The following is a 25,752-nucleotide window of genomic DNA, read 5'->3' on the forward strand; positions in this document are numbered from 1 at the left end:
TTGTTTGTTGTTTTTTAAATTAATACTGTCAAAGGAATTATCGGGTTGAGTCACGACCAGGTCGCTCTCTTTAAGACGTTTCGCGACACTACCCAAATTATGCAAGGTAGACTAACAACCACGCCGTCTCCAGGATAAAACAGCCCAGATCACTGTTACGATTATATACTGCACAGTATACAATCGCTCGTAGATATACACCTCGAAATATAGTTTAATCGTTCGATTGAAACTATTCAATACGGTACGTAGCCGCTCTATTCGAAACCGAAAGGGACAGAAAGGAGTAGAAGCAGAAGAATGACTCGTTAACACAAGTCGAAGGGAGAAGAGAGGAATTGCACAGGAATCATCGACTATGGAATTCGGTGTAAAGAATGAGGGGGGCGAGCTCTCCTTTTATAGGAGGAGTTCGTAACAAAAAACGAGTTACTTAGGGATTAAGTCTGCTTAATCCTTAAGCAAACGCGTTTTTGTTTCTTAATTTGATATATCCGGAAACTTCTGGATACTCGTTTTGGATCGTAACAACCTCACGTGTTACGCGTAGCGCTTTCGGATAATGATTAGATTAATTAAATAATTAATTTATCATTTTCAAGTGACAAAAAAAAAATATATTATTTTCCACCCACGACCGGTCGGCGGCGTCGTCGCACGTGTGATATATATGTTTTTGTAAGCGTTCACGTTCACAAAAGTGGGTACCCCAAGGGCACATCCTTGGAGGTCACTCTACCCTTATATATACTTTCTAGTTGGTGTGGCTCACCAATGTGAGACATTTTTAAGTCACACACTCACACTAGTTCTTATAATGTGTTTTTCTTATCCAATTTTCTCATTAGATTTAACTAGTGTTCCAACATTGTTATTATACGACATTCCATCGCAATGACCAAGCCTCTCTAACGTGATCAATAGTTCTGCTCGTCGTTGAACCAAGTATATTAAAATCCACTTAAACACAAGCTATCAACAAGGGCCATGTCGCACAGACCAGACGTCTCTGCCATCGTCGGTCCAAATTCTTAGTGTTTTTTTTTTGTCGTCTTATTTTAAGCATGGAAAATTTTATATCTTGTGATGCGTGAAACAAGTAGTTGGTGAGTAAACGTTTTCACCTCCATATGCCAACAAGAACCGAAAATGTATATCTCGGTTATACAACTCATAACCGTTGTTATTACTATAATTCAGTGGTTACAATATAATTGTCTCATTCACTTGAATGTGAACCGTCGAACTGCTCGCAAAATAACTCCGAACATATATTGGGATAAACTACCCAGAATGTAAAACTGTAAAAACAGCCTCAACGAGTTTTGTCTCCTGGCAAGGTTGTCCAAAGATATACTCTTTGATATACATCTCATCGGTGAAAAAACCATATGGATATAATCTATCTTCGACACTCACCGTCGAATATAAATAATCCTAACGAATGTTCAACACATAATTTAGTATAAATTATTCGGCACATCCCCTTGTGTCGATATAATACAGAGCAATCTATCAGAAATAAAGGAATCCCAAGGACAAAGATCATAGTGATCAGCAAGAAAGCAAGCATAAGAGTACTCATGTGGGAGATACTCATAGAAACTCATTATAGAATGAATAGATTGATAAAAGATCATGAATGAGTGTAGTAATGTTCCTATATATAGAGATTAGTTTGAGTAACTAACTCTAACTTCTAACCAAGCTACTAACCCTAGTTTACTTATCAACTAACTATAGTTGATTACTAACTCAAGTCTAACTACCTTAACTAACTCCACATAACTTCCAACTATCTTAATACAATCACTCAGAACTACAAAACGATAACTTAGAAGCAACTATATCCTGGATCGGTCCAAGATTCAGAAATTCTACGATGGAAATGATCATCCACCATCTATATCATCTGGAAAAACAACTTCCAATGAAAATAAATTAGGTTCGACTTAGTCCTCATTTAGAGCTCTTTCTCGCAATGGTTTGTTTATACTGAAAGTGCTTTTAGAAAAGTTCGCATCACCTATATCTTGACTTTGATTCTCAATTGGCATGGTTAACTTTTAAATCTTCTAATACATTGTTCCTTATAGAAATAGATCGATGAATTTCATAGAGTTAACGAAGAAAATATATATCGTTGAATAAAACTAAGAAAATATCATTTATCATCTCTCATTTTTTTTTTTTAGGAACTAGACCAAGACCAAATGAAACCAAAAAAGCGATTAAAGAGATTGAAATGTAGAAACACCTTTGAATTATAACATGTAAATATAATTAATTTTCAACTTATCTTTAACAGTTATATACATATACATTGATAATCAGTACAAATTCCCATCAAAGGATTAGGACACAAAATATTACAATCATCGCCGTGCATACAATATTTAGGTGATGCTGTAATGTATAACAAAGAAGTAATCAATATTAACATATGGGGTAAAAATGCATGTATAATGTAAAGCAAAAATTTGAAAAGGATGAGAGAAAGGTCATACCTGAGTTACCGTGCCTTACAACAAAAAATGTGGAAATCAAGCTCATCAGAAAATAAACAAACTTGAGAAACTTACTCATATTTTTTCTTCTTTTGATGTAAAAAAGATAAATTTGTGTATTAATTTATATATAATGATTTTTTTCAGAACTAATGGAGATGCAAAAAATGATTTTGTCTTTTATGTACATACATGAGTCATGTTTACCCCTTTAGATCACTCAATAAATGCTCTCAAAGACGGATTCTCTTGGCATTTGGGATCAGGTAGTTCTTCCTTTTGGTTTTGTCCTTGGAGCTCCTTTGGTTTCTTAGTGTCTTTTCCTCCTTACATAGACATCCATGACTTGAACTTGACAGTTAAAGATGTGCTTTCCACCAATGGTCCTTACACTGTTTTGTACTCTCACCTCCCTCATTTGGTAGCCAATTTCATCAATAATATTCATATCAAGTTTAACCCCTCCGTAGAAGATGCTTTCATTTGGACTCCTAGCAAAAATGGTACCTACACTATCAAGAGTGGCTGGCTACACTTGTTTGCTGCCCCACACAGACACAATATCTCATTTTAATTCTAATTCCTCTTGGTCTTGGATTTGGAAATTAAAGCTTCCGAAAAAACTCAAGTTTCTTTTTTGGTTAGCCTACCACGACTCTGTCCCTACTCTCTTTTTGCTCAACCATAGAAATATTGCACGTTGTGGTCTTGATGATGAGACTTTCCTCCATTGTGTTCATGATTGTAACTTCTCTTGAATCATTTGGCAACATGTTGGCTTGCATGATGCAAATTTCTACTCTAATATGGATGTGATAGATTGGTTGAAGGGTAGTTCTATGGTTCTATAATAGTATTGAACAAGAAAGAGTTATACTAATGATGAACTGATGAATTTTTTAAGCAAAAATTAGAAGTGCAAAGATATCATTAGGAATTACTTGCATTCCAAAAGGTTTAACTTGTGCAAATCATACTTGTGTCATGAACAAGAGTGGTCATTCCAGAGTCTTTATTCGCAGGATTAATATTGGAATCACCAAACTCTCGATCTTCTACATCATGGAAGTATGCTTCTTGATCATCTTGATAACTTTCTTGACTTGGTAAAGGAACCAAAGAACTATCTTCATAGTTTCTACTCGTTCCCGCAACCTCTGAATATATAGAAACCTCTGGTACTAGTTGTTGCATGACATCGTTCACCCCAGCGTCTTTCTCCATTGTTGGATCCTTATTCAGTGGTGCATCTACTACATTTTTATCCTGTAAGTCTTAAAAAAAATTCTAGGGACATGAAGATATATTTTGTCATATTTTCTTTCCTTGGTGCCTTTGTATTCTTTTGTGCACGACAGTTATCCCTTGAGTGATCAATAGCATCACAAAATGAACAAAAGGATGGGAGTATTTCATAATCCACATGACCACATTAAAATCAAAGCCATCTCTTTCAACAAAAGGGAATTCATGCAAGAACTCTAACATATCAAGATCTGCTAAGATTGTAGAAAAATATTCAAATTTTTTGTATTAGTTGCTTTGCTTCATCTAGGGCGAGAGGGATCCCAATACCTCTTGCGATTTCAAAAAGAATGTGTAACCTATAATAATATGAAGACCATATTATAACCCAACATTGAATATTATTATTTTTAACCGAATCCGGATTGAAGTCTTGTGTCCTAGAAGATAAGCAAAGAATACCTAGAGAAAGACTCAATGATCCTACCACCAAAACCCTTCTAAGGGCTACAATGGATGAAAATGAAAAAACAAAGAAACCCTTGCCATTAGGTGTAAGAGACTATTTGCCAAGAACATTTCAAAGAGCGTTTAACTTTGTGTGCAGGGAACCATTTGTTGGAGAAGATCATTCCCATTTCGTTAATATAATTCTTCCACGGAGGAAATTTTCGCAACTATGGATACTCGCTGTTGGGAAAGTGACTCAAAATTGGTTTCTGAAACTGCCAAAATCGGGGGCCGAAGGGGTAAAATTAGGGCCCGATTTTGCCAGCAGAAAATAAATCAGAATCGTATTTTTGGGCTCAGATTTGTTCCAATTTTTTAGGATATTTTTACTATAAATATAGACCTTGTATCAGATGTAAACTTTGAGAGGTAGAGAGTCTGAAAACAATGGTTTAGAAGTCAACAAGAAAACTAGGGTTTGTATAGAGTTTGCTCTTGGCAACAAACACTAGGGTTGGGATTGATTCACCTTGGGAAACACCATTAGGATTGAGTAACACTATGGTTGGGGTTGATTCACCTTGGGAAACACCGTTATGATTGAGTCTCTTGGTCACAGGAAGAGATTGAGACTTTAGGTAGAATTAGGTTTGAAGACTTATTCTTGTAACCCTTTGATATCTCTTTGTAAAGTTACTCATCATTATAGTGGAACGGAGGGCTGCTCTCTCCCCCAGACTATAGGTCAGTATTGGACCGAACTGGGTAAACAAATTTCGTGTGTTCTCTCTTTCTTTCTCTCGCTGTTTTCTAGTTTTGCTTGTGTTTTTAATTGTTCCCACGTTGATATTGGTTGCTTGACTAATTTCCTCCACACATCAAGTATTTTATTGGTGTGATTTTTAACGAATTCACAACACTCGCAACATGATCTTCCTCCGAAATCTTTATGGCTACTGCAGAACAAGCTAACTTATTTGAAAGATTCAAGTAGTATAATTCTTCTCTCTTATGACCAGAGCCAATCATCTTCAGAGTTTTTCTGTCCTGAATTAAACATTGGAAACCATTAAAAATTATTGTGGAATTCAATGAATTACTCAATTTTCACGAAAAAAATAAATTGAAACTAAAAGAACATTGTGAATGATAAAATCAGATGAAAACTTAATGGTTCTAGATTGTTTAGCTATTGTAAAATGACATGTAGATAATTTTATGTAAATGGGAGTAATTTCATTGTATGAATGAAACCACCTTAGATTTCCACATCTATGATCACTAGATCCTTAATCTATGATCCAAGAACTAAGAGTAAAATTGTGACAAGTTAAAGAAGATATGAACTAGTACCTTGTCTGTCAGATGGTGAAAGACCAGCAGACATGGAAGAAGAAACCTGATTAGAAGCATGCACATTGGCTGAACTTTGATTACCTTAAATCAAAGACATTAGCTTCTAGTATTGCTCATGTGTGATTGACGGTACACTAACTTTATGATCAACACATGCTGGAGAGTTTACTACAGGATTAGCATCCTCCTTTGCAATATGATTAGAAGATGCTGAGTTATAATTCCTCTGAAGGTGTGGTGGAACTCCATGTTTCTTCCAACATGTTTCAACAGTGTGATTGTTCCTACCAAAAAAAGTGCATACACAAACACCATTCTTGGAATTTGATCCTCGAGAGTATGATTTTCCAGAGTTATTGCTTTTGAACTTTCTAGAATCAACATAGTTGATTAAAACAAAATCTTCACTAGCAGAAGTAAAATTTCCCTGCCTTTTGTAGGTGGGAGAGGATCCATTAACAAAATCCGAGACTTTACCATAGCAAAGTTTTCATTCAAACCAGCAAGAAACCTGATTGCATAAATCAAAGTGTGACTGTGACTAGCATTTCTCATAAAATCACAAGACCAACCTACCCTATAAGTGCAGTTAGGTAAATGCATGTAAATCTCAAGTTCCTCCCACAAAATCTTCAACTCATGGTAGAAAGAAGTAACAGACTTAGAATCTTGTTACGAAGAGTAAATTTCTAGCATTTATTCAGAAATTCGTACCAAATTACCTTGTGCAAAACGCTCCTTCAAATCATTCCAAACATCACATGCATTTTCCATGAAAACAATTGATTGTGTAATTGAAGGAGAGGCTGAATTCACAATCCAAGAGTAAACTAACATATCACAGCGATTCCACGCATGAAAGGTAGGATCAAAGGTGTCAATAACTGGATGAATTGTTCCATCAACAAATTCATACTTCATTTTGCCCCCTAAGGTTCTACGCATAGAACGAGCCCAAGAATGATAATAGGATCCATCGAGAACCGGAGAAACAGTTATAGATGAAGGACCATCACTGGGATGAACAAAATAGGGACTTAATTGATCAAGGAGAACCTCCGCTCCATAGGTTGAAGAAGCATTGTTGTTACGAGGCACCATGGATGAAAGCTTGCAGAAGAAGCACTTTCAGATCAAAAGGATCATGATACCATATTGAGTAAACAAAAACATAATAGAAAATGAGAGAAAATAAGAGAAAGCATGAGAAAGAATGAGAGAATTTCACATTGACTTGTAACTGAAGCTATTACATGTATATAGTTTGTTAGTGAAGGATCATGATATGCTATTGTTATCTCTACTTCACTCTATCATAACAAACTTGTACAATTCTGCTAAGTTAGTTACTACTAATAACTAACCCTAAAACTGCCTAAGCTTCAATTACTTGTAGCACAAGTAACTAAGGAACATGGTGCTCATCTTCTTCATTGTTGAGTAAACTAGCTTCTATTTCTTTTGTATTATGTTTCTACAAATAATAATATCTTAGTGAGGGTTTTGGTGTATGTACCCACTCATCTCTTTGTACTTATTACCATTTTAAAAATATTTATCAGGATGCTGCAAATTGATATTGTTTTAGGTAACAGCAAATTGTATTTCTAATTTTTGTTTAAAAAACACAGGTTCATTATCTTTTTTTTTTTGTTGACAGAAGTAAAGTTACTGCATTTCATTCAAAATAATAGTAGAGATACAAGATGGAATTTTAATAAAATGTTGAAACTAACATGATATAGAGTAGGTACAATCATTAATAATTGCGCTAAAATCATAAACACCCTGTTTGGATCCATATATGTTGTCTGCTCTTCAATGGGTGGATTTCATTAATCTTATTGGCTAATACTGTTATATTGTTGTGTTTGGGTTTCCTCAATCTATCATGAAAATTTTATAAAAGACATTGTACCAAAAAAAAAAAGTTATAAAAGAAATAAAAAGATGATAAATGGTTGATAAAACGATTTATGTTAGACTGTTTATTGAGCCATATAAAAGGACAAACATGACACATGAATATATGTAAAAGACCAAATGATTTATTGCTATCCATAAAGTCTAAATAAAAGACAATATAAATAAACTGATAAATGATTTTTTTCGATATCTTTTTTACATTTAAGAGAGAGAGAGAGAGAGAATATGATTAAGTTTCTTAAGTTTGTTTATGGTATGATCATTTTGATTTCTCTATTTTTTGCTGTAAGGGACGTAAGCGCTGGTATGCCATTTCTCACATTGTTTTAAACTTTTTGCTTTCCCCTTTGCTAATATTGATTACTTCTTGTTATACATTTCAGCACCACCTGTGTACTGTATTGAAGATGAAGATTGTTATGATTTGTGTACTTCTCCTTTGGTAGAAATTTGTACTAATTATCAATGTATATGTCTGAAACGTTTCTAATTAAGTTAAATCACTTTACATGTAACCAAACATGAACTCAATCTCTTTTAAGAAGCATGAATGAATTAAACATGATGTTTTATCATTGATGCATGTAAATTTGTAAATTTCTCATCAAGCAAACAAAAAACATAGACAAATCATTCTCACTACATTAAAATAAATACGCTAGAAAATATCTGTAATTGAATAAAATACAAATAATGTAATAACCAAATCATAATTTGCTAAGATTTAAACTCGCAAAATATCATACAATGAAAGTAAAAGCTTCCCTTGAACTCAGCCAGCGGGTGAGTTGCAGTCTCGTAGCAGCAATGATCTACACGACAAACTGGTAAATTTGCAGCAAGGCAACAGCTTGAGTGGGAAAAGTGTTCCACAAAGTCTAAAGTTGACCGACATTTGAAACTCGTTTAAAATTTCGACAACAAATGATCATCGTCACATTTAATTAAGTAGAAGTTTAAGATCCTCCACGTCCTTATGGTTGTGACCGTTGATTCTGCCGAACTAGTTGTGATTGAGTCACTCTCTCGGTTCCGAGGACAAGTAATATTATGAATTGTTACTTACAAGGAACCGACATCGGTTGTTCTTCAAACTATTTTAAAGCAACGATCCACCATAGACCATACGAGACATTTTTCCACCCTATATAAGTCACCTTGCAACATTGCTATAGCTACCATTTATTTCCTCCTAATCTATTCCTAATTTTGATTTCTCTATCCTTTCCATTAACCTTAAGTCTCTTGTACACAATAAAAATTGACCAATACACACTAGAGTGCAAGAAGTTGAATACATGCACCATAACTAAGTTGAAAGTTGAAGTGGTAGAGGTAGGAGATATCAACCTCATATTATAGACATAACAATAAGCAAACCAAAAGATTGGTGTGAACAATAAACCACCTATTAATCCACTTGGTGTCAAAAGATATATTGTCATGGTTGATAACAAAAGTGAAAGTGTATTCAAAATTGATAAGGTAAAAAAATCACCTTCAGAAATAACTGATTTACCAACTTCCTTAGAATTCAAAGAAGTGTTGTTTTTCACATTATTATTGTAATCTCCTGCATTACCTTGATAAACTCCACCAGGGGGACTAAGTGCTGATTGATACGTCGCAGTTGCAATAAGAGTAGCAACTATTAGAAAAGCGTTGCGTTGTTCCTCCGATATATCTTTTCTAATACGCAGTATGTAAATTAACATTTTATCCAAAATTGTGACATTTGATCTTAATTTATCTTCAAGTTTAGAGACATCTTTGACTTTTGAGCTTGGTTTTGCTCCAGCACTTAGTAATATACCCTTGATCTCGGAACTTGCTGCTATGTCTAATGCTGTTGAGTTCTCTGAATTCTTCGCATTCAAATTTATCTTGGTCTTTACCAACAGTCGAAGCGCCTGTGATAAAATAGTTTTTATCGATCATTTCATTAACCGATAACTAAATCTTTGCAAGAAAGTAATAGTTTTAAAAGACTGTAACAGCATCTCAGCCTCAATTTAGAACTAACATATCTGTTATATCTTTTCTTCCATGTGCTTCCAATAAAGACTATGACATATGAACAACAAAAATTATAGGACAAATAAAGAGGACATGTTAGAAAAATGGATCTTCTTAGGCAAAATGGGTTGAGCCTGATGGGCAACGCATATAGTCCTAGTTTTTTGACGGGGCGAGTTGAGAATTTGATCTGTCAGATAGGCTCTCCCCACCTAAACCGCTAAACAAACGAGACATAGTTTCCCTCAACAACAAAAAAAAAAATGAGACATGGCGGATAGGCCCGTTTCACCATCTTGGTTCAATCATTACATTGTTATTTATCAAAAACAAAATTAAAAGGTACTAAATAGAAGTTTACCTTTAAGTCATTGTTCAGTGCTGATATGTGCAAAACAGTGTTTCCTTTCTCATCCTTATAGTTAAGTACTAATTTCTCAAACTCCCTAGCACCTCTCTGGCGAGTCGTCTTCAACCAACCAACCAAGACATGAAGAGACTCATAATGTTCATTTTTCACAGCAATATGAAGTGCAGTCTCACCCCTCACAGTAACATCTTCGATCGAATTTGGACAAACAAACAAAAAGTTGGCTAAAAGGTCAATTTCTCCACTTTGGCAAGCAAGATGAAGAGGAGTTAAACCTTCCTTTCCTTTGATTCTAACAAGTTCCTTATTCATGTCTACGAAACGAAGCACCATACTCTTTTGGTTGTTTTGCAAGGCAAGGTGGATTGGACTGAACCCTTGTTGATTTAGCTTCCATGCAAATGAAGGTTTCAATCTCATAATTTCAGTGGCAAATTGAACATGTCCCATAGATGCAGCTATATGCAGAGGAGTTTCAACAAATGGAATTAAATCTATATATTCCAAAACATATGGATCCTCCTCAATTAGTGTATAGAGAAGGTTTATATCACCTTCTTGAGCTGCAACCTTCAATTTGTAATCAATATCATTCATTGTGTTCATGTTTGAAGTTGTAATTTTATTAGATTATATATGGAGCATATTCATAGCTCTTAAATAAGCATCCACAGGAACATTTCTTGTTTCACACGTCATGTTTTATTTGATTTTTTTTTAGTAGGAATTGAATTTGGTATCCATGTGTATCAATCATTTTTGCTACGTACTAGTTTATTTCATTTAATTAAAGGTCAAAGGAATATATATGCCTTCCTCTTACACAAGGTATGAATATACGAGGAAGAAACCTTAATCTAAACTAACATATATTTGATTACACTAGGTTTTATTTTTTTAGTTTTTATAGGAGATTGGACTATGTCTTATCTTATCATTTGTGTCACATATGTCATAAATTACTAATATAATAATAAGTGACATTGAATTATTTTCTTTTGTTTATTCATTAACTTTGAATACTAAGACAGTCCATTAAAACTATTACAATACATGAAATGAAAAATTTGGGTTTTGACATTATCCAAATTGAAATGGTACCATTACTATTAAAACACCAATCAGATTAACTAGTAACATTTGTTTATAAAAACACCAATCAAAATATACTTTCTTAACCCAAAGTTAAAAAATAAAATTGGACGATAGAACAACTATCTATTTTTTTAGAACTTTCTATACAGTTTCTAATATGAACAAACGCAAAAGATGGAAATTTTAACAAACCATTTGACTTTTGTTAAAAAAAAAAAAAAAAAAACTGATGTTTTCCTTTTTTAGTATTAATAACTTTTATGCGCGTTACTTTCTTCACCCTCATCATGAGTACAAATATCTTCAAATATACACATTCTCGAAGAGAAAAAATAATAATTTTCGGACATTTTGTACCGTCTAGAAGTAGCACCCTATCCGTCATTTCTCCTACCATTGTGGTGTGAAAAATAAATAACATTTGAGTCGAAAATGCGTGTCGAAATCAATCTTCAACACAATAAGATAAGGGAGTTCAAGCAAGATTTTGTTGCAAACAATGTTATTATAGCTTTTTTTTACCCCCACATGCGCCTCCTCCAATTTCCTCATATTACCCGAGTTTGGATTCTATATTTGAAACATCAAAACACGCAACGATTTATAAAATCCGAACCATGCCAATCCTCCTTCCCCCATTTCGTCAATTATGAAATTTGCCCTAAAATCTGAATTTTGCTACATTTTACCATTTTTAAAGTCAAATTGCTTAAATCTATCGCATTTGAGACATTTTCCACCACTAGACAAAAGGTTAGTTTATGATTGCTCAAGATTTGGTGGTTTGTTTGAATTTTTTTTCTTTCTAGGTACTGTCATTTTCGGAGAAGAAATCAGACCAGTCAAAGAAGACATTAGTTTAAAGTTTAAACAATATTGGCTACAAAATTCAAACGGTAATTCACTCATTTGCAAATGAGCACAAAGCACATAACAAACTACACATGATTATATATTGGAAGGGTTCTCACCTTTATTTGCTTTTAGAAGATACACAGTACAACAATGGCATCCCATAATCATATTTATCTACTTCCCTTAAAAAATATTACTTGGATTAATTAAATGAAGTTCATATAGAGAAGTCGTGTACCAAGTTAAGAAGAAGGAAAACATGAATAACTTTAATCACAATTTTAGAAAAAATAGTTTTATTTAAATTTGATATATAATTTCTTTTGGGTTATTAAGCTTTGGAAAATTTTAGAGACTTCCATTTTTCCGATTTGATATATATATATATATATATATATATATATATATAGAGGACATATCTAGTGAGAATGACTTAGTTATATGAGAATGGTGAGAATACTAAATGGTTCAGATTAAAAAGACTCACATGTGTCTTAACATATTCTATCAATTCTCACCATATATATATATATATATATATATATATATATATATATATATATATATAGGGGTTTGCTAGAACACATCTGTTGAGATTTGACTTCAAATTTGTGGTCTGGAAGAATAGAGAAATCGTGACACGAATTTGGCATCGTGACACGATTTCGTGGTGCCGTGAGCTGGTTTGCAGGGTGCCAAATCGTGACACGATTCTCAAACTTGCTCGTTAAGTTTCCAGGATAAGGACAGGTCGTACCTTGTGACGTACGTACCAATCGTGACACGACTTGGAAATCGTGACACGATTTTATCAGTGGAAGACTAGTATTTAAGTGTTCTTGTGCAGATTTTGGATGAGAGTGTTGGAACAAAATGTGTTTCAAAATGAACCTTATTAAGTTTTGATGATAACAAGGTATTAAAAATTGTCAATTGGTTATAACTAATAATTGTTCAAGTGTACAGGACCAAAGGCTACTCAAGTTATTTCAATAGGTCTTGGAAGAACAATGGAAAGAAAAAGAAATTCTGAGCATCTGAAGAAAACTGCTCCTGAAGCTGAAGTGCTTCTGAAGTGATGACGTCATCAGAAGCAGAAGGTCATCAGAAGCAAAAGTTTTCATCAGAAGCAATATCTTCACCAGAAGCTACGTTTGATCCTTTAATCAAACTGAAGATTCAAAGTAGCTGATTCTCAATTCAGTCTTATTCAAGAAGAACGAAGAATTGAAAGGGAGGTATCAACGGATATATGGATAGCACTGAGCACTTGTCTCTCGTTAATAGAGTTGACAAAGTACAAGTGTACAACCACTACCTCCACTACTCTGTTTTCTGTCTACGCTACAAGACAAAACAACAGCCATGCCTGCAGAAGTTGTACGTTCAAGATGTGAATGAATTTGAAGCTTATTCTTCAAAGGACTACACCCAAATCAGGCAAAGGATTACTGGTGGATGATCAAAGGATTTCAAACGACTCTTTAGACGTGCTGATTATCTCAACGTCTCTTTCACGCCTCTATATAAAGGTGTGAAGACTTGAAGATTAAAGAAAGAGATACATAAGTTAAAAAGCGCCAAAACTCTGTCAATTTGATTCTACAAAGCACACTGAATTTCTGCACTGATTTGATACATCTTAGAAATTCAAAGTCTAGAGTCTGTATTGTATTGTATTGTGAACACCACTGATTGTATATCAAGTGTTCAACTCAAACTCAATTCTCTGTATTTTTGTTTGATTAGAAGTCTCTTGCCTGCGTGCTTGAGCATTAGAAGTCTCTTGCTTAGTGCTTGAGCATTGGAAGACTCTTGCGTGTGTGCTTGAGCATTTTTGTGAAGTCTCATACTTAGAAAGTATTGAGCAGTTGTAATCTTTGTGATTATAGTGAAATCTCCTTGGAAGTGCAAGGGGGACTGGACTACTTCCGTGTTGTGGAAGGAACCAGGATAACTGCTTGTGTCTTTGTCTTTCTTTTCTCTGCTCTGTTCTTTTCCGCTGCAATCTGACTCTGATCATTTCATCAGAAGCACTCAAACTGCTTCTGAAGTTTTATCAGAAGAAGTATTTTTTTTTAAGAGAAAAAGAAAACACAATCCAACCCCCCCCCCCCCTTCTTGTGTTTTTCACCTTCAATTGGTATCTGAGCTTGCTCTGTTATCACAGCACTTAACCGTGTTACAGTTCAAGATCTATTAGAAAAACATGTCTGGAGATGAGGAATCAGTTACTACAAAATACACAAGTGTCAAGCATGACTATGATACTGCTGACAAGAAAACAGACTCTGGAAAAGCTCCAAAGTTTAATGGAGATCCAGAAGAGTTTTCATGGTGGAAAACAAATATGTACAGCTTTATCATGGGATTGGATGAAGAGTTATGGGACATACTGGAAGATGGAGTTGATGATCTGGATTTAGATGAAGAAGGAGCTGCTATAGACAGAAGAATACATACTCCTGCTCAGAAGAAGCTTTATAAGAAACACCACAAGATAAGAGGAATCATTGTGGCTTCTATACCTCGCACCGAATACATGAAGATGAGTGACAAATCTACTACGAAGGCTATGTTTGCTTCTCTATGTGCAAACTTTGAAGGCAGCAAGAAGGTGAAAGAGGCTAAAGCTTTGATGCTAGTTCATCAGTATGAACTTTTCAGAATGAAGGATGATGAGAGTATAGAAGAAATGTACTCAAGATTTCAAACTTTAGTTTCTGGATTGCAAATACTGAAGAAAAGCTATGTTGCTTCTGATCATGTTAGTAAGATTTTGAGAAGCTTGCCTTCAAGATGGAGACCCAAAGTAACTGCTATTGAGGAAGCTAAGGATCTAAATACTTTAAGTGTTGAAGATCTTGTTAGCTCACTCAAAGTGCATGAAATGAGTTTAAATGAGCATGAAATCTCTAAGAAGAGTAAATCCATTGCTTTACCATCTAAAGGAAAGACTTCAAAATCTTCCAAAGCCTACAAAGCCAGTGAATCTGAAGAAGAATCACCTGATGGAGATTCTGATGAAGATCAATCTGTAAAGATGGCTATGCTGTCCAACAAGCTTGAGTATCTGGCAAGGAAGCAGAAGAAATTTTTGAGCAAGAGAGGTAGCTTCAAGAACTCCAAGAAAGAAGATCAGAAGGGATGCTTCAATTGTAAGAAGCCTGGTCATTTCATTGCTGATTGCCCTGATCTTCAGAAGGAGAAGTTTAAAGGCAAATCCAAGAAATCAAGCTTCAACTCCAGTAAATTCAGAAAGCAAATCAAAAAGAGCTTGATGGCGACCTGGGAAGATTTGGATAGTGAATCTGGCTCTGATAAAGAAGAAGCTGATGATGATGCTAAGGCAGCCATGGGGTTAGTGGCAACAGTATCATCAGAAGCAGTATCAGAAGCTGAATCAGATTCAGAAGATGAAAATGAGGTATATTCCAAAATTCCTAGACAAGAACTTGTTGATTCTCTAAAAGAACTTTTATCACTGTTTGAACACAGAACCAATGAGTTGACAGATTTAAAAGAAAAATATGTTGATTTAATGAAACAACAAAAGACAACTCTATTGGAACTGAAAGCTTCTGAAGAAGAACTCAAATGGTTTAACCTCATATCAACAACATATGAAGATAGACTCAAGAGTCTTTGTCAGAAGCTACAAGAAAAATGTGATAAAGGTTCAGGCAATAAACATGAGATTGCCTTGGATGATTTTATTATGGCTGGAATAGACAGAAGCAAAGTTGCTTCTATGATCTACAGCACATACAAGAACAAAGGCAAAGGGATTGGATATTCTGAGGAGAAATCCAAAGAATACAGTCTCAAGAGCTACTGTGATTGTATCAAGGATGGATTGAAATCCACCTTTGTGCCTGAAGGTACAAATGTTGTAACTGCTGTTCAGTCAGAACCTGAAGCTTTTGGTTCACAGGCTAAGATCACATCAAAGCCAGAAAACCTCAAGACCAAGGTTATGACAAAATCTGATCCTAAGAGTCAAAAGATTAAAATTCTGAAAAGATCAGAACCTGTTCATCAGAATCTGATTAAACCAGAATCTAAAATCCCAAAACAAAAGGATCAGAAGAATAAAGCAGTTACTGCTTCTGAGAAAACAATACCAAAAGGTGTGAAACCTAAAGTATTGAATGATCAGAAGCCTTTCAGCATTCACTCTAAGGTACAAGGGAGGAAAAGTAAAACCTCCAAAACTAACCCAAAAGGACCCATGAAGATATGGGTACCTAAATCTGAATTGGCTAAAAATGCAGGTGTGCCTAAGGGCAAGAGAGAAACAAAGGTCATGGTACCTAGACAGCGGATGTTCAAGGCACATGACTGGAGAGAAAGCTTTGTTCCTTACCCTTACAATGAAAGATGGAGGAGAAGTGAAGTTTGGTGGCAACCAAACTGGAAAGATCATTGGTACAGGTACTATTGGTAATTCCTCCATCTCAATTAATAATGTGTGGCTAGTAGATGGTCTGAAGCATAACCTATTGAGCATTAGTCAATTTTGTGACAATGGGTATGATGTAATGTTCAGTAAGACCAACTGCACACTAGTCAACAAGGATGACAAATCCATTACATTCAAGGGAAAGAGAGTTGAGAATGTCTATAAAATAAATTTCTCTGATCTGGCTGATCAGAAGGTAGTTTGCCTTCTGTCAATGAATGATAAAAAATGGGTATGGCATAAAAGGTTGGGACATGCTAATTGGAGATTAATTTTTAAAATTAGCAAGTTACAAGTGGTCAAAGGATTTCCTAACATTGATTATCATTCAGATGCACTTTGTGGTGCATGTCAGAAAGGGAAAATTGTGAAAAGTTCTTTCAAATCTAAAGACATTGTATCAACCTCCAGACCCTTAGAATTACTCCATATTGATCTTTTTGGTCCAGTTAACACTGCATCTTTATATGGAAGTAAATATGGATTAGTCATTGTTGATGATTACAGCAGATGGACTTGGGTAAAATTCATTAAAAGTAAAGACTATGCATGTGAAGTGTTTAGCAGCTTCTGCACTCAAATACAATCTGAAAAAGAATTGAAAATTTTGAAAGTCAGAACTGATCATGGTGGAGAATTTGAAAATGAGCCATTTGAACTTTTTTGTGAAAAACATGGGATTCTCCATGAATTTTCTTCTCCTAGAACTCCACAACAAAATGGGGTTGTAGAGAGAAAGAACAGAACCTTACAAGAAATGGCCAGAACCATGATCCATGAAAACAACTTAGCTAAACATTTCTGGGCAGAAGCAGTTAATACTTCATGTTATATTCAAAATAGGATCTATATCAGACCTATGTTGGAGAAAACAGCATATGAACTCTTTAAAGGAAGAAGACCCAATATCTCTTACTTTCATCAGTTTGGATGTACTTGTTACATCTTAAACACTAAAGACTATCTGAAGAAATTTGATGCCAAGGCTCAAAGAGGAATCTTTTTAGGTTACTCTGAAAGGTCAAAGGCGTACAGAGTGTATAATTCAGAAACACATTGTGTTGAAGAATCTATGCACATAAAATTTGATGATAGAGAGCCTGGAAGTAAAACTCCAGAGCAAAGTGAAAGTAATGCAGGTACAACTGATTCTGAAGATGCATCAGAATCTGATCAACCTTCTGATTCTGAAAAGTATTCAGAAGTTGAATCTAGTCCAGAAGCTGAAATCACTCCAGAAGCTGAGTCTAATTCAGAAGCAGAACCTAGTCCAATAGTACAGAATGAAAGTGCTTCTAAGGATTTTCAAGATAACACTCAGCAGGTTATTCAACCTAAATTCAAGCACAAATCTTCACATCCTGAGGAGCTAATCATTGGAAGCAAAGATAGTCCTAGAAGAACAAGATCACATTTCAGACAAGAAGAGTCATTAATAGGATTGCTTTCAATAATTGAGCCTAAAATTGTTGAAGAAGCTCTCTCAGATGATGGATGGATATTAGCTATGCAAGAAGAGCTAAATCAATTCCAAAGGAATGATGTGTGGGATCTGGTACCCAAACCTTTTCAGAAGAACATTATTGGAACAAAATGGGTATTCAGAAACAAGCTGAATGAACAAGGAGAAGTAACCAGAAACAAAGCCAGACTTGTTGCTCAAGGCTACAGTCAACAAGAAGACATTGATTACACTGAAACATTTGCTCCAGTTGCAAAATTGGAAGCAATCAGGTTACTTCTATCCTACGCAATTAATCATGGCATAATATTATATCAAATGGATGTTAAAAGTGCCTTTCTTAATGGTGTCATTGAAGAAGAAGTGTATGTTAAACAACCTCCTGGGTTTGAGGATCTTAAGCATCCTGACCATGTCTATAAACTTAAGAAATCACTATATGGCTTGAAACAAGCTCCCAGAGCTTGGTATGATAGACTAAGTAATTTCTTAATTAAAAATGATTTTGAAAGAGGACAAGTTGACACAACTGTTATCATGGTTTTTGGGTGCCAAGCCATTAATTGGACTTGAACCTTTTGACCGTTGATATCTCTCTTTTTTCTTGGGAAGGGTAAAAGGAGAAAAACCCTTAAAAAGTTCTAGATTCGGGGGTCGTTTTCGCTACGGGAAGGTGTTAGGCACCCGGAGCGATTATGGTATTCCATAAGAACCGCTCTCCTAAGTTTACTTCTACGCTTTAGTTTTATTGCTTATTTGTAAAAAAGGGGAGGTATGATTAGTGAAGAATGGGGGTGAGAAGAAGTAGAATTTGATTTTTACTTCGGCTTGGATGAGTTTTGACTCATTGCCTACGTACCCTTTTAAGGGATCAAAACCGTTCGTAGTTCATTCTCAAAAAATGGTTTTTGTTTTTGTTGGTTGATTTTAAGTTTGAAAAGAGATTTTGAAGAATAGAGATGAGGGGCCTCAAGGGCATAAGGTTTGGAAAGTGTGAGGTGGAATTAGTCATTTTGCTAAATGAAGTCTAAGTATGGTTAAAGTTCATTAAAGGTTTTACTTAAGAAAAATAAAAGGGAAAAGTTATTGGAGTTTTGACTCCATTTTTTATGAAAATATTTGAAGTGAATTTATTTGCATATTTTTTGGAAAAAATTGGATTTTCTCTAAGTGTTCGAAACTAAGCGTTCATCTAATCATGCAATCCTAGCCATACATCTATGCATACAATCCTAAGCATACATCTAGGGTGAGTGTGTGCGTGTCGGTGCGTCATAGTGTCCGTAGTCCATATTACAAAAATTGTCTAAATACATTCTATGGCCTCTTTGCCAAGCTACAAACCAATGATAACAAATTACATCACCAAATGAACTAAAATTTGCAAAAATAAATGCTAAGCTAAAGAAAGTGGAGGAAGTAGTGGAATGCTATGAAATGTATGACACATGAGATGAAATAGTTAGTAAAATGAAGCATAGAATAGTAGGAAATAATCAAAAGGAAATGCATAAGAATGGCAAAGAAAAAGTAACAAAGTGGTAAAAACCTAAAAAAAAAACATTTGATATGATACCTAAAGATGCTAGTGACCCATAATTATCACATCATGGCAATTTTGAAAGAAATTTTGTTTCAAGCCATGACATGCAATTAATGGAGACATGTGCAAGCAAAATATCACACCAAATTCATAAAGAAATTTACCACTTTATTCCTAAAAATAAACACTTATTGCTTGTAAAACAAGAAATTCATAAAATCATATCCAAACACAACAAAAAATAAGCACATTTCCAGAGGCATATTCATCACCATATTAGGCATCATTCATTCATATCATACTATCAAAATGTCAAGAACAAAACATAGCAAAATGCATACCAAAAGTGTAAAAACACATGGAATTAGTTCATACCATTTTAACACATTTTTTTTATGCAAGAAACACCATAGCAATGCCAAAAATATACCAAGAAACAACCAGGATTTTTTTAGGATTTTTATAAAAAAGGTGAGCAAGCAACGGGTGCAAGTAGCAAAAAAAGCAGTGTGAATAGCACAAAAAAAAGCAAAAAAACGTAAAAGCAATGGATAAAGCCCAAGCCCAATAACCACAAGATCCGGATGCACAGGGGACGTACGATTGATCCAGGATTCTGAAACCCTAGATCAAACGGCCAGGAACAAAAGGGACTGGACCGGTCTTGGACCGGTCCGGTTCACTGGCTTATAAAAGTGAAGGAACACCGGTTTTCTTCATTTTTCACTCCCCTTTCTCTCTCTAGCTCTTCTCTCTTCTCTCACCTCTCACCTCTCTCTAACCTCGCCGCCGGCGAGGATGAAGCTACGGCGGAGACCTTGAAGGTCCGCCGGAAACTTCATCTTCTCCGGCGAGTTCATGCAGTTTCCGGTGACCTAAAATTCCAGATTTCAAAGATTCTTGCATATTTTGATTCGTCCTTTAACCCTAAACACGAATCCAGCATTTGTTTTTTCAAATACGGCTTGAAACGACGTAGATCTTGGAAAAAACTTTTACGGTTTTGAAATGATTTTTGATTTTTGAACGAGATCGTTTAGATCTTTAAAGATCTACATCGTTTCGTCGTTTGGTTACTTTTTTGACGCTTGTTCTCGCTTTCAAAACGTTGATCCTTACGGATCTAGATTTTGATGTTTACGGTTATAGTTTTCTTTGAATTCTGGAACCTTTGGATCTGTTTTGCTTGCGTGATTTTTAGGTTTAACAGTGATATTACTTTTGAAAAAAGAGGAAATGAGTTTTACCTGAAGTTTTGGTTGAAACTTTAATGGAGGAAAATCTTTGGAAAGAAGTTTGAATGTTCTTGATGATTTTGATTCTTCTGCTTGCTTTTTGGACCGAAAATAAATCGGTTTACCGGTTCCTCTTCTTCATCTTCTCTGATTCTTTCTCTGCTTCTCTGTGATTACGTGCTTGAGCTTGCTTCAATGTTTCTTAGATTTACGTGAGGAAACCCTGTGATCAGTGCTTGAGCTTGCTTCAATGTGAGCTCGCACTTGGAATTGCAGGAAAATCTTCAATCCGGTGATGAAGATTCACACGAATCTCTGAGGATTGATGCAAAAATGTTGATTCTGATGAAAATTAGGGTTTCTGGAAAACGGTTAGGGTTTTTGTTCTTGGTGTTCTTGAGAAATTCTGAGAAATTTTCTGTTTTTGATCTAACTGCTGAGAAAGAGAAAGTTGGATTTGTGTTTGTGAGTTGGCGTGTGATTAATGGGTCTGTGTGGCACTGTACACCTTTTATAGCTTGACATGTGTGTATTGGAACCAATAGGAAACTGACATGTGGCATTGGACTGAAAAAAAAGGCGCTGCCCTGTAACTTTAACTTGAAGGACCTGTTTGCAAATTTGAAAAAATATATGGACTGGACTGAAAAATGAAAGTAAGGACTAAAATGCAATTAAAAACTTTTGGACAAAACATGCAATTTTGGGACCTCAATTGAGGGACCAAAATGCAATCTAAAAATAAAATTGAATAAAAAACGTAATTTGACCAAACGTAAAGCGAAACAAAAATAAAATTGACAAAACGGACTAAAACGAACCAATGGCCTAAATGAGGTACTTCAAAGTAACCTCCCCATGCCAAAATTTTATGTGAAATGACCAAAATGCCCCTAGGGCTAAAAATGACCTAAACTGACTCAAACAGACTCTGACACTGACTCAGATGCAAACTTGAGATGAAATGTTAAAAATGAATTTGAAAAGACTCAGAGACAGTCACAAGGATGAAAATGGGTCCCACTGCAGGAAATGACCAAAATACCCTTCTGTATGACTTTTTTGCAAATTTTGAAATAAACTGAGGTAAAAACAATGTAATGATTCAGAGACACTTTTGAATGACTTACAAGACAAGTAAAGACATTTTGAAAAGTTTTATGCAAGAAAAACATAGGTAAAATTGCGATTGAAAATACTGCGAGGCAGAGACAATTTGAACTGTGCAGTTGAAATTTGATAATTGACAAAGTTTGAAATGAAATTGGGCCCAGTATTTTTAGGTCCAAAAACAGGGTATAACAGCTGCCCCTATTTAAGTTTCTTTGTCTGGAGAGTCAAGAGACGGAGTCTTTGGCTTGACAGGACGAAGATACTTAAATATTAGCATTTGCACTGTGTTTGGACGTAAAAATACGCCTACCCATTTTCAAATGATATGCATGCCGTGCATCATTTGGATTATGAATGCAAGACCTCATGGGGATTGGAATTAACAAAATATGTCGTATCCATTGCGGGATTGGTAGACATTGACAAAGATAGTGAATAGCAGAGTAACGGGAAACTAGAAACAAGTTGGACAGGTACAAGCTGCTCTTGGATTCGAACTAGCCACTTGACCGGGAATGAAACAAACAGACAACTGCGAGTTGTTCTTATGGATTCGAACTGGTCACTTCACAGGGGATAGAGGTTACTGGACAAACATGAGTTGTTCTTATGGATTCGAACTGGTAACTCACTTGGGGATGTTGGAAAGTGCGAGTTGTTCTTATGGATTCGAACTGGTGACTCGACTGAAAACATGTAAAATTGGCAGGTACGAGTTGTTCTTAAGGATTCGAACTGGTTACTCGACTGAAAGCAAGGCAAATAGACAGGTGCGAGCTTGTTCTTGGATGCGAACTGGTTACTCCACCGGAGACAAACAGATAGATAGGTACAAGCTGCTCTTGGATTGAGATAGTCACTTGACCAAACGGAAACATATTGACAGGTACAAGCTGCTCTTGGATTGAGCTGGACACTCGACCGATAACATAAGCAAATTGATAGGTACAAGCTGTTCTTGGACTTGAACTAGCCACTTGACCAAACAGAAACATATTCACTGGGGATTAGTTTGTTTGACAAAATATAGATTGAGATTGACTTGACGTCGATTTGATTTGAAAGGTAGAAATTGAGACTGATGTTGACATTGGAAATGCGATATGCATGGATGATATAACAGTTTCATTAAATGCATGGGTACGCAATATGCATGATTATGCATGTATGAATGCTTGTAATGCATGACTTGTTGGCAGTTTGTAGGCACGGCTTCACGGGGAAGACAAGACATTAGAGTATTGGGCACGTAGTGGCTCGTGCTATATTACACATTCTTGGAAATCCTCTTTGGAGATGACGTCGTTGGGAGACGTGTCGGAACCATAGCTGAGGGCAGGTAGATATGCAACTTGCTGGAGATAGAATCTTGGAAGACCTGACTGGGGAAAATGCCGTTGTGCTGGGCATTTCAGTGCTGGGTATGTTGTAGACATTGCATCTGTGGTCAATGCTTTTTGCATGTTATATTCTCAATTTCATTCATTCATTTTTTGCATCCCATTTTGCCTGGATCGCCCTTTCGGGTTTTCGATCCACCGGGGAAATAAATTCTTTTCAATGCCCCATTTTTGCCTGAACTGCCCTTTCGGGTTTTCAATCCAGCGGGGTGCTCATTCTTGCCTAAGCCGCCCTTCCGGGTTTTCAACTTAGCGAGCCTTTTCATTTTCATGCATTTTCATTCTGTTTTTTCATTCTTGCCATTGACCACAGACTATCCTGGAGGAGAACCTGCTTGTAACACCTATTGAAATAGACATCAACATACTCTCACTCATGCATGTTTCATTTGAATGTACCCTGTTGCTCAAGTTTGCTTTTCAAAATAGACAAAAAGTTTTCAATTTTCAAAATGTTTGTTTCAAGCATTGTCATTATCAAAATAGAAAGAAAATGTTTTGTATATAGCTTTGAAAGTAGAAGAAAAAATAGAGTTTTCAAACAAAAGCAAAGGCTCAAATTGATGTATAAGAGTGGTGGTCAGCCAAAGGCATGACTCCACGGATTCACAAAGCTTGGAAAATGGTAATTTTATTGGTTGGTGGTACATTGAACACAGCAATCATTACATTTCCTGGAAACTTTGAATTCGCAAGCGTAGGAGCTTTTGATGAAGATAGTCATCAACGGCAGCAGATGCCCCAAGGGGGACGGTGGTTGGCCAGATATAGTTACTTGCCTTTTGTTTCAATCTCATTTTTGCATGAACCGCCCTTCCGGGTTTTCGGCTCATCGAGACGCTCATTCTTGCCTGAGTTGCGTGCAATCTCAGCGAGCTTTTTCATATATATTTTTTGTCCCTTATTTTTGCCTGGACCGCCCTTTCGGGTTTTCGATCCACCGGGAAGCGCATTTTTGCCTAGGCCGCCCTTTCGGGTTTTCGACCTACCACGCTGTTCTTTTCATATTTCTAGGCAAAGTATTTCTTGACTATATCGACATTCACTGGATTTGGAAGTTCCACACCATCCATGTGTGTAAGGATTAAAGCACCACCGGAGAAGGCCTTCTTGACAACATAAGGACCTTCATAGTTAGGCGTCCACTTGCCCCTTGGGTCGGGTTGCTGGCTTACCCTCCTTTTCAATACAAGTTCCCCTACCTTGAATTCTCGAGGATGGACTTTCTTGTCAAAGGCAGTCTTCATTCTTGCTTGATATGACTGTCCACGAGCCATGGCATCCATACGTTTTTCCTCAATCAAATTCAACTGATCATACCGGCTTTGGCACCATTCAGCCTCAGATAACTTTGCTTCCATGATCACACGGAGAGATGGGATCTCCACTTCCAAAGGAAGAACTGCTTCCATACCATATACAAGAGAGAAAGGGGTTGCCCCGGTTGAACTGCGCACGGTAGTACGGTAGCCATGCAGAGCATAGGGTAACATCTCATGCCAGTCCTTGTAAGTGGTTACCATCTTCTGGACAATTCTCTTGATATTCTTGTTGGCGGCCTCAACTGCACCATTCATCTGAGGTCTATAAGGAGAAGAGTTATGATGCTCAATTTTGAATTCTTCACAAAGAGCTTGCACCACATTGTTATTCAGGTTGGTACCATTGTCGGTAATAATCTTGCTGGGAACACCATATCGACAGATGATGTTGTTCTTGATAAACTTAGCTACCACTTGCTTGGTCACATTGGTATAAGATGCTGCTTCAACCCACTTGGTGAAGTAGTCAATTGCCACTAAGATGAAACGATGACCATTTGAAGCCTTCGGTTCAATTCTTCCAATCATGTCGATGCCCCACATTGAGAACGGCCATGGGGACGAAATAACATTGAGAGCGTGCGGAGGCACATGAATCTTATCAGCATAGATTTGACATTTGTGGCATTTTCTGGCGTGCTGGTAGCAATCATGCTCCATGGCCATCCAGTAGTAACCTGCCCGTAACAACTTCCTCGACATAGTATGCCCTGTAGCATGGGTCCCGAAGGTACCGTCATGTACATCATGCATTAACTGCTCCGCTTCATGTTCATCAACACATCTTAACAGTACCATGTCATAGTTCCTCTTGTACAGGATATCTCCATCTAACAGGAATCTACTGGCCAATCTTCTCAAGGTCTTCTTATCTTGTTTGGAAGCACCCGGCGGATATTCGCGGCTTAGCAAGAACTGCTTGATGTCATAGTACCAGGGTCTATAGTCAACCACATTTTCACCAGCCTGATCGATCACATCTCCAATAGCAAACACATGTGACGGTCTTTCAAGGCGTTGCACTTTAATTAATGGCACATCATTCCAATGGTTTACTTGAAACATGGAGGATAGAGTAGCAAGAGCATCAGCCATTTGGTTCTCGTCACGAGGAATATGGTGCAGCTCAACCTTTGTAAAATACGTCAGAAGACGTCTCGCATAATCACGATAAGGAATCAACTTAGCATGGTGGGTCTCCCATTCACCCTTTATCTGATTGATGACGAGCGCAGAATCTCCATAGATATCGAGGTGTTTGATTCTCATGTCAATTGCTTCCTCGATCCCAAAGATACATGCTTCATACTCGGCCATGTTGTTGGTGCATTCGAACAGAATCCGGGCGGTAAAAGGAATGTGATGCCCCTGCGGGGATACAATGACTGCCCCAAT

General features: G+C 36.3%; 1 protein-coding gene across 1 annotated transcript; it reads right to left on the bottom strand.

Moving 5' to 3' along the window:
• Positions 1-8,134: 8,134 nt before the first annotated feature.
• On the bottom strand, positions 8,135-10,478 carry LOC11444303 (ankyrin repeat-containing protein BDA1). The gene is made up of 2 exons (XM_003629061.4): positions 9,862-10,478; positions 8,135-9,394 (listed from the first exon to the last, which is right to left on the bottom strand). Exons 1-2 carry the CDS (start codon positions 10,474-10,476, stop codon positions 8,660-8,662), a joined length of 1,350 nt encoding a protein of 449 aa, XP_003629109.2. The 5' UTR covers positions 10,477-10,478; the 3' UTR covers positions 8,135-8,659.
• Positions 10,479-25,752: the final 15,274 nt, after the last annotated feature.

This window comes from Medicago truncatula, chromosome 8 (genome assembly GCF_003473485.1).
Source record: "Medicago truncatula cultivar Jemalong A17 chromosome 8, MtrunA17r5.0-ANR, whole genome shotgun sequence".
In the NCBI taxonomy this organism is placed as follows: Eukaryota; Viridiplantae; Streptophyta; class Magnoliopsida; order Fabales; family Fabaceae; genus Medicago; species Medicago truncatula.

Coding starts and splice junctions, on each gene's coding strand:
- LOC11444303 (XM_003629061.4), bottom strand. CDS start 10,476: ATGAACACAATGAATGATATTGATTACAAATTGAAGGTTGCAGCTCAA. Junction 9,395..9,861: donor CACTGAACAATGACTTAAAG/GTAAACTTCTAT, acceptor ATTTTATCACAG/GCGCTTCGACTGTTGGTAAA.